This window comes from Buceros rhinoceros, unplaced genomic scaffold, assembly GCF_000710305.1.
Source record: "Buceros rhinoceros silvestris isolate BGI_N320 unplaced genomic scaffold, ASM71030v1 scaffold9324, whole genome shotgun sequence".
Lineage (NCBI taxonomy): Eukaryota > Metazoa > Chordata > Aves > Bucerotiformes > Bucerotidae > Buceros > Buceros rhinoceros.
Window position 1 is genome coordinate 1 of NW_010408809.1, and position 9147 is coordinate 9147.

The 9147-nt window shown below is 47.3% G+C and overlaps 1 protein-coding gene across 2 annotated transcripts; it reads left to right on the forward strand.

The window, feature by feature from the left end:
* Nucleotides 1–749: 749 nt before the first annotated feature.
* On the forward strand, nt 750–6824 carry PRKAB1 (protein kinase, AMP-activated, beta 1 non-catalytic subunit). Of its 2 annotated transcripts, none has more exons than XM_010134989.1 (7): nt 750–928; nt 1773–1939; nt 3547–3640; nt 4479–4593; nt 5814–5947; nt 6436–6504; nt 6587–6824. In XM_010134989.1, the coding sequence occupies exons 1-7, from the start codon at nt 764–766 to the stop codon at nt 6662–6664; spliced, it is 822 nt and encodes a 273-aa protein (XP_010133291.1). In that variant the 5' UTR covers nt 750–763; the 3' UTR covers nt 6665–6824. The 2 variants fall into 2 exon arrangements, with proteins under 2 accessions (XP_010133291.1, XP_010133290.1); XM_010134988.1 differs by having other exon boundaries at nt 764–928; nt 4479–4599; nt 6587–6664.
* Nucleotides 6825–9147: the final 2323 nt, after the last annotated feature.

A 9147-nucleotide genomic window follows, 5' to 3' on the forward strand; every position in this document is an offset into this window, starting at 1 on the left:
CCACGTCGGGGCATGAATCGGCTCAGTAGAGGAGATACAGAGGTGTGTTTGATGAGGAGAGCTTCCGTGGCTGTTCAGTTTCATTCAGGCCGGCTCAAAAGTCCGTTTTACAGAATCAGTCTAGATCTAGAATGCTTAAAGCTGTTACAGTTTTACATAGCCCGTTAACGTTTGCATTTATGCTTATTTTTTATTATGCTAGTTAAATTAATTATTTGTTTAGTTGCTCATTTACTTAGGTCGTGTACACTGCAACTGGTTTCAGATTGTGACTGAGCTGAGCTCTGTACAGCTGAAAGTTGGGTAGTGTCTGTAATTTGAACTTACAGACAACAGGGTAACATCTCATACCTGTATCTGTACCCTGCTGGACCTCTGTAGAGGCCTGTTTGCTTGGCTCTAAGCCCATGTTTGTACAGTTCCAAGGCCATGTTTGAACAGTCCCACACAGCCCCCTTGGCCACTGCTAAGTTGCTGCTCTTCACCTGTAAGCCATCTTTCAGATAAGATGTGACATGTGCATCCAGTGTCATCCCTTTACCTCTGCGGATGTGGCCACATGGGCCGTGGAGCAGGAGGAAGCGGTGTGTTCTGAGCGTGGTGTAACTTTCAGACTGGTGTTGTGGGTTGCTTAATTTTCTTAGGCTCTCTAACTCAGAAACGGCACCCAGGTCTACTGATGAACCTGCTTTCCTGCCTGCTGTTCTGGCTTCAGAAGTATGTGCGCTGATCTCACTTTTCCTGCTGCTGTAGGCCCTTAAAAATGGGGAACACGAGCAGCGAGCGAGCTGGACTGGAGCGTCATGGGCATAAGGCATCCCGAGGGGACAGCTCAGGAGGAGCCATCAGTCCGAAAGAGGGTGATAGACCAAAAATCTTAATGGACAGTCCCGAAGATGCAGACTTGTTCCATTCAGAGGAAATGAAGGTATGGCTGGGTTGTTCTTGTCTTCTGACAGTACCAGCTTGGGAATGCTGCCCAGCTGGGGTGCTGGTACCACCCTGCCGTAGTTCTGTCATTGAGCTTAGACACGTACCTGACTGTCTTCCTTGCTTCCCACACTGAGGAGACGTGCTGCACTGATGTTCAAACGTATAACAGGTATAACGTCACAGTTCCCAGCAAGAATTAATTGTAGAAAAATATTAGTGGCTTAAAGCTCTTCTCCTGTTCAAGGTTAAGTGCCTCAGCTTCCTTCCGATCCTTAGTGCTCTTGCAGTCAGTGACGTTTTGTCTATTATTTTCCATATTAAAAGAACTGTTAACTCGGTTTTTGCTCAGTACTAGATGAATTGTTAGAAATGTCTTGCTGTCTATGAATATCTAACAGAAAATGACGCTTGTATTTTGACTGTTGGACAGAACTGTTTCCTGTAGACAACTCATAATCTTTCTGTGATAATCTAAATCCTCTTAGGTTTATTTATTCTTAATTACTTTTCTTCCTCTTCTTATATCTGTGTATTTTGAAAACTCTTGTGAGCTCAGTCATTCCTTTTTCACTTAATTTAGGCTGGAGGGAGGGAGATTATTCTGCCTTCCACTCTTGCTGCAGATTTGGAAGGCTTTAACATCTTTGCAGAATTTGTGCAAATGAATTTTTGAACAGCATCTAGAAATGCACAGATTCTGCTCTCCAGCTGACAAAAACCACGTGTAGTCTTGTACCTTAGAAAATTGTGTCTGAACACAAAAAATATCTTCAGAAGAACATAGGTTGTCTAAGTCTGCCGAGGGAGAATTCCTTTTTATTAAGACGTTGTGCTTGTAGGCTCCGTTGGAGAAAGAAGAATTCCTAGCTTGGCAACAAGATCTGGAAGTGAATGATAAAACCCCCACTCAAGCTCGACCAACAGTCTTTCGCTGGACCGGAGGAGGAAAAGAGGTTTATTTATCTGGGTCCTTCAACAACTGGAGTAAAATTCCTCTGACAAGGAGGTAATAAACTGCTGCTGCTGTATTGGTGATATTTCCCCCGGACTGGGAATGCTTAGTGCAGGGAGAGGGGTGGTTGGTTGATTCACCACTGTTCCACTTCTCAAGCCCTTGATGAGAATCTGACTTTGTTTCTAGGACAGCCCAGGGTGGGAGTTGAGCTGTCTGTCAGTTCTGGAGGAGTGGTTTGTTCACTAGGGACCATGCATGAATGACCTGGAACAATCCTTGAGCAGAGTCTGCTGCCTGGGGTGGAGTTGGGGTGTGTGAGCTGAAGCAGGTTTTAAGGAGATTGTCTCTGATGGCACATGCACTTTCTTGCCACATCATTGGCTTTTGCCCAGCTCAAAGGGTCCAGATTCTGCTTAGGACACTCTGAGCCTGGGATACCTGCTAGTAAACTACATGAATGAGAAAAGAAAATCTCTACTAAGTTACCGAGTGCTTTTTCCTGCTAGAGAGCTCTGGAGCTCTGCTTAATGCTGCATCCGAGTAAGTATTTGATTTAAACCAATGTTTTTTTAAAAGCTTAAACCTTAATGGGTGGTAGGATGCCTGAATTTAGCTGTTGATGTGAGCTGTTGATGTTGTCTGTCAGCAGTGACATGTTCAGGAAAGCTTGGTCTTTTGCCAGCATCTGGTTTCTCATCTCAGTGAGCGTCTGCCTGCATTGTCATTGTTGCAGAAGTGTCTTAAGTTCTTTGGAAATTTGAGGGAGGAGCATGGTGGCCTGAGGAAATGGTATGGGAGGATTGTTCTGTGCATGAACAATGTGAAGACAGGATCTAGAAAAAGGCTAGGGGAACATCAGTATTACTGTCATATCCTGGACCTGGGAGATGGGAAATCGTGAAACGAATCTGGAAAAAGGACAAAAATGGCTATTTACCATTAAAAAGAAAAGTTTGCCTCTTGTCAAGTTAGGTGTCTTGGGAAAGGAAATGGTTAGACCTCCTAGGACCCTGGATAAAATCACATCACTGAATCAAATATGCTCAAGTAGAAGAGTTCGTTATTCCAAAGTGAAGTTTCAGATCCAGCTCTGTGGCGGTACACTTGCGCTCCTCACTTGAGAGGAAGTAAAGGGAGATCTGGGCATTAAGTGGCCTGTTAGAGTTGTTCACACAGCATCAACTGTTTCTCAGCTTCTTGAAGGTGCTGGTAAAGACCTCTGAAGGATCCTAAAGTCCGGAGCACAGGAGTAACGAAATTACTGAGCAGCAGCTATTTAGACACAGAGTAACTCAGAAGTATCGAGTTGCTGCTTTCGTCTCCTTGTCACTGTTCTTTCATTTCATGGGCATCTGTGAAATGCAGTTAATGGTGGCAAATCCTGAAAGTCCAGGAAATGGGAGTAAGCTGATCTTGTTCCATCAACAGGGGTCTCGCAGATAAAATGGATACACGGATGCTAATTTTGAATGTCATAGAGGAAATTGTCATTAACCTTAGGTTGTTTCTTTATCGAGATTCTCTTAAACGTGGCACGACCTTTTTAAATTTTGGCACGTTAGGGTGGCTTGTAGTCTGTGTTACAGCATTTGTCACAGCTTATAGACCGATGCACTGCTCAGAGGGTTTCAGGGCTGATTGTTTGTCTTTAATTCCAGTCACAATAACTTTGTGGCAATCCTGGACCTGCCGGAAGGAGAACACCAGTACAAGTTCTTTGTGGATGGGCAGTGGACACACGATCCTTCAGAGGTAACGTTTTCTTCAAGCCCCTGTGCGTATTCATGGAGGCATCTGAAGAGGAGAAACTGCCTGGTTTCTCTAACAACAGCTGGCCTGTTCTGAGGGGAGGTTAACAACAAAAACTGGCTGTTGAGCTGGGATTTCGGATCCCTTGCTGGCCAAGATGGTGGCATCAGACTGATAGCCTCAAAGAACAGGTTTTCTAGCAAACGGTGACAAGGTCAACGGGTGCCAAAACCTGCCAGGCCTTTTCTTCCTCCTCTACTGTAAAAGGAGCTCTAACCCTGGCCTGCCCAGCAGTCCCCACCTGCTTCAGATCTAATCATTCATAGCTGCTGGTTCCAGTTGTCTTCCCATCTTGGCAAACCTTGCAGAACCTCACAGAATTTATCTTGCAGTAAATTTAGCTCTTCGAACCCTCAGCCTTAGTTTCCAGTCTTAGCTTAGGTAGTAAACCAGTGATACCAACTCTACTCTGTCCACCATGAGGCTATGCAGATCTTAGCCTGGCTCTGAAAGACCTGTAGAAGCTAGAAGTAGAGCTTAGCTGCTTGTGTTGTCGGTGGTAACTTTACCCAAACCCGATCCCCCCATTACCTGTAGCCCAAGGATTTACCAGGTGCTGTGCATGTAGCAGGTTCAGCTGACACACATCCCCCTCAGTCCTGAATCCAGCATTTGTTCTTAACCCAACACTGACTGAGCAACGGTGAGCTCTTTCCGTACCTCGTACGAGTGTATTTTAAAAGCAGTATATCTGTTCTTAGTAGTGCTGATGTGTAGTTTAGAGAATCTAATGGTCCTGACAGCTTTTTTATTCTGACTCGTGTGTCTTCTTTCTTCCCAGCCAGTAGTAACCAGCCAGCTAGGTACCATCAACAACATCATACAGGTGAAGAAAACTGACTTTGAAGTATTCGATGCTTTGATGGTGGATTCCCAGAAATGTTCAGACATGTCTGGTATGAGCTTACTGGTACTTTTATATCATGCTTTTTAGAGCTATTAAAAATCGTACCTTCCTTTTCATCTAGAGTAAAGCTCCAGCACAGATTAATCGCCACTGTTGTCAGGCCCTGTGGACTTGTGCAGGAATCACAAATGCACAAAGGAGGCATGTGAAGTGCCTAAAGGAGGAAGCCTCTGACAGAGCCACACAGGTCACTGTAGATCTGACGAGGAGCAAGTCTTGGGTGCTTAATAGCTGTTTGTTTGCCTCTGCAACGTGAAACGGGTGGTTTGGGCTCACTCACTGGTGGATCAGTCTCTGCCTTACAATGTAAAACCAGTGCCGACAGCCCGCGCTGCTGCTGGTACCATCTTTCTCTGCTGAGGAGGTCAGAAGTTGCACATTAAGAGGTAGAAATTAGATGTATCTCAGTACTGCTAATACAGGCTCAGGAACATGTCATATCCTTTCAGTTTAGTATAAATTATCTTTATCTTAGAATAATACAAAAATGATATTTTTGCCTCAAGTTTTGTATTCTAGTGTAACAGAAGAGAGTTAAGATTTAGCTTGAGTCATCCTTGAGATCAGCTGTGCCACCTTTGTAGGGCTGGAGATCACGGTTGAAATAGTACCTTCGGTGTTCCATCAGAAGACTTGCCCTTCCAGTTGGGGGCAGAAGGTGTGTTTGGTTTTTTTGTTTTTGCGCCATGCAGCTTTCTCCTGGAGAAAGCCTTTTTGGAGACTTGGACGCTGTAGAAGCCGGGAGCTTCTAGTAGACACTTCCTCCTCCATGTGCTGTAACAACCTTTGATTATATTGCTTTAGTCTCTGAAGAGCCCTTTCTGTTATCCTGTCCCCACCTTTTACATACGTGTACCGTGTTCTTGGTGCTCCTCTTGGAGGTAATGTTGCAGAGCGGTGTTCACCGTTAAGTGTTTGCTGGAGAAGGGCTGGGCGGGGGTGACAGTGCAGTAGAACTCTGTCTCCCACTCTCCCTTCGCAGTTAGGCTCAACTCAGACAGGCTTTGGACATCTTACATGGTTTCATGGGCAGTGACTGATCCTCTGGCTCTGCTTCAGCTGCTGCAGTTCTTGTACTTAAATGCCACTGATTTCTTTTGGACGCATTTTTCTGGATGTGGAAACTGGCTTGGAGTACCAGAAAAATGTGCCTGTAAAGAGCAGGTATTCTTACAGACTGTGAATAAATGTGTACCATCTCTCTGGCAGAGTTGTCAAGTTCACCCCCAGGACCGTACCACCAGGAGCCCTACATCTGTAAGGCAGAGGAACGCTTTAAATCGCCCCCTATTCTCCCCCCCCACCTGTTGCAGGTCATCCTGAATAAGGACACAGGCATTTCTGTGAGTACTTCTGTTTGTTTTGCTGGATGGCCTTGAGGGGGAAAATCTTTGTACAGGCAGGGGACGAGTAAGAGAAACCTTAGAATGGTTGTCATGTTGGTGGGCATACTATGTATGTCTAGATGGATCCATCTGAAGCAAGTTCATTTTTCTACTTGACTCTCTTCAAAACTGAAAAGAACACTAGGCTGCTGTTTGCTCCCAGAAGCCCTAATCTTCCCACCGCAAGTCCGGTAAAATGTTAGGAGCACATAAAAAATAGCTGACGTCTGTTTCCCGACAGCACTGAGGATGCAGAAGGCTTTGCCCTGAAGGGCTCTTGGCGTGTTCCGGCTTTGCCTGTGTTTGTGGCTGGGCTCAGCACAAGCAGCAGCGTGCTGTGTTTGCGGGTACAGCTGGTTACAGACACTGTTTATCACCCATCAGCTCTGGGGAGTGAACTGGGAGTTCTGCTGGTTTCACACTGTCTCACTTCCTCTCTTCTCTAGTGCGATCCTGCTCTGCTCCCTGAACCCAACCACGTCATGTTGAACCACCTCTATGCACTTTCTATCAAGGTGAGAGGCCAGGGCACGTCATTCATTCTTGCAGCTTTTAGATAACCATGTAAAACGCTCACTTGTTTTCCGTCTCCTGTAGGATGGAGTGATGGTGCTTAGTGCTACCCATCGTTACAAGAAGAAATATGTGACCACTTTGCTGTACAAGCCAATATGAACATCGTAGTAGCCTGTGACCAACTGCTCTGGGCCAGTGCAGTCTCAGAAAAAGATTTCTTCTCTTAACCAAACGTATTTCTGCTCTGCTGTAGCAAAGGAACTCTGAATTCATATTGTTTCTGAGACTTCCAAGTTCTCCTGTATTTGCCTTATTTCCCCAGTCCCACCTTGGAAGTTCTTGGAGATGGCAGCTTCATGGCAACTAGGCATGGCAAAGGTGTCAGTGCCCATTGTCAGCTCAGTTAAGACCCACCACTTCTATTAGGCTGAGAACTGTGAGGGCAGGAGCAGGTCGAGGACCTCTGGCAGTGAGGCAGACTGTCAGTAAGAAACAAGCCAGCCCAAAGTCTAGAAAGTTCAGGATTCTTGTGGAACCTGTTTGAGCTCAGTGCTCAGCAGAAGCGAGTCCATTGCTGCTCTCAGAACCCCTCAAACACACGGTTATTTCGGTAGCAATTCCACGCCTGAGTGGCTGAAGTAAGTGTGACTATTGATGACCTTTTTGTAGCAGCCTTTTCCAGGCAAAATCAGCGACACAATCACAGGGGAGCTCAGTCGTGTTTCATGGCAGACGGGGCTGTGCTGTTTCTGCTGTGAATAGCTCTGTCGTTTTTCTCTTCATGAGAACGGAAATACAACTTTTCCCCTGTGGAATTTCTAGTAAGGACAATTGTTTTTAATGGCTGGATTTTTCTGTAAATCATCAATGTCTCTTGCAGTAATCTGCTTTTTGAAACCAGTTCCTCCTGCTGTCACTGGTAAGGACTTTCCTAGACTGGGGTAGGTAGCTGTGAGCACATCAGTTTAGGGATCAGTTCTTCAGCAACAGCCAGAAGGTGACTGTAAGTCACTTGTATCCCAGTGGCCAAACCTGTCCCTTGGTGTGAGCAGCTGCAGCGTGCTGGATACAGCAGCCCTGCGCCTGTCTGTGCCCACTCTCCCTAGACTGGGGGTAGGTAGCTGTGAGCACATCAGTGAGCTCTTTTAGGGATCAGTTCTTCAGCAACAGCCAGAAGGTGACTGTAAGTCACTTGTATCCCAGTGGCCAAACCTGTCCCTTGGTGTGAGCAGCTGCAGCGTGCTGGATACAGCAGCCCTGCGCCTGTCTGTGCCCACTCTGGGGCTGGGGCTCCACTCACGGCTCAGCGTTGGCCGCTGTTGTCAAATCCCTGGTGCTTCTGCAGCCAGGGCTGGGTGGGTCTCCACAGCTTTTTATTCTGTCCATGTTTTCTAAGTGATTATAGTTACACCAGGTTGCCTGTACTTGGTACTCGCAGCCTGTTTTATCCCAAAACAAATGCAACATTAATGCAAAAGTGCTGCCAGCGGGCCTGCCCTGGCGGAACCAAGGCGGGAGGTGACCGGTGGGGTCCCTCCCTCTGTTGTTTTTGGTGCCTGAGAGTGAGTGTGCCAATGATAACCAGCCCCCTCCGACTGCAGGGAAGGGCACGCTGCACAAACCAGTGCAGGGGAGCCGGAGCGGGGCCGAAAGCTGCAGCAGCCAGCGGCAGGGGAAGGGGGGTTTGCCATCCTCGGCTCTGCTCTCCAGCCCCGTTGCAATATCTGAGTAGATCTGGGTCTAGTGCAATGGTTTTCTCTGAAAACTCTTTCCTCGTTCTGTGCTATGGGTAGTGTTTGGTATTCTGAACTGCAGAATCGCTTTTGTTTGCAGCCTCTTTAGTAACAAATAAAACATTTTCAAGGAAAGGGGTGACTTGCTTTGTTATTATCCTTCCCAGCTTTGGTACCCTCAGCTTCCTTGGCTCATCATTCTGTGATGCGAGTTACCTGTGATTGCGGTTTTATGCCTTGGTGGCGTTTGTTCACACCTGAAAGCTTTTCAGTCATAGATGCTACTTGAAACACTTGTTCCACTTGCAGTGGCTCGGTAAAGAGGAGGAGGAAGGGCTTGCTGTGTACTTGTGATGTAGTTTATGGGGAGAACAAGAGTCCTGAAAAGCTTAGTAGTGACCTTAAGCCTCCTGTCGGCTTCTCTGTGCTCTGGCCAGCAGATCTTTCTTCCCATCCATCTGACAGGGTGGACTGCAGGTTGGATGTGCGGTGTGGTGTCACAGGCAGATGGACCTTGGATCAGGTGGTGCAGGGGGACAGCCAGCACCCTCAGTAGTGTTTGTTAGCCACAGAAAATGGTGTCGAGCGAGGAGTGCGAGGAAGAGGCTGTTGGGCTGCATGGTCAGTGCTGGTACCTGCAGAGCAGCCAGCATGCAGCGTGTGCTGTGACAGGGGAGGTGGGGGGTGCTTTTAGCATGCGCTGGCACCGCAGTAAAGGACACACAGGCTGGTCCAGGGCCAGATCAGTAACGCGACGGGGTTGTCTGTTGTGGAAATGTGAACGCAGCCGCGTGAAAACACCCGGGGGTGTGAACGCGCTGCGTGAAAACACCCGGGGGTGTGAACGCGCTCATAGCTGTCAGGCACTGCATGACCCCACGCAGGTTACTGGCTGGGGAGCCGCCCCGG

Bases quoted from the DNA above. Each gene is read 5' to 3' on its own strand.
- PRKAB1 (XM_010134988.1), top strand. From the start codon at position 764: ATGGGGAACACGAGCAGCGAGCGAGCTGGACTGGAGCGTCATGGGCAT. The intron at 1,940-3,546 runs GTAATAAACTGC...CTTTAATTCCAG, and splicing joins AAAATTCCTCTGACAAGGAG to TCACAATAACTTTGTGGCAA. The intron at 4,600-5,813 runs GCTTACTGGTAC...TCTCTCTGGCAG, and splicing joins TTCAGACATGTCTGGTATGA to AGTTGTCAAGTTCACCCCCA.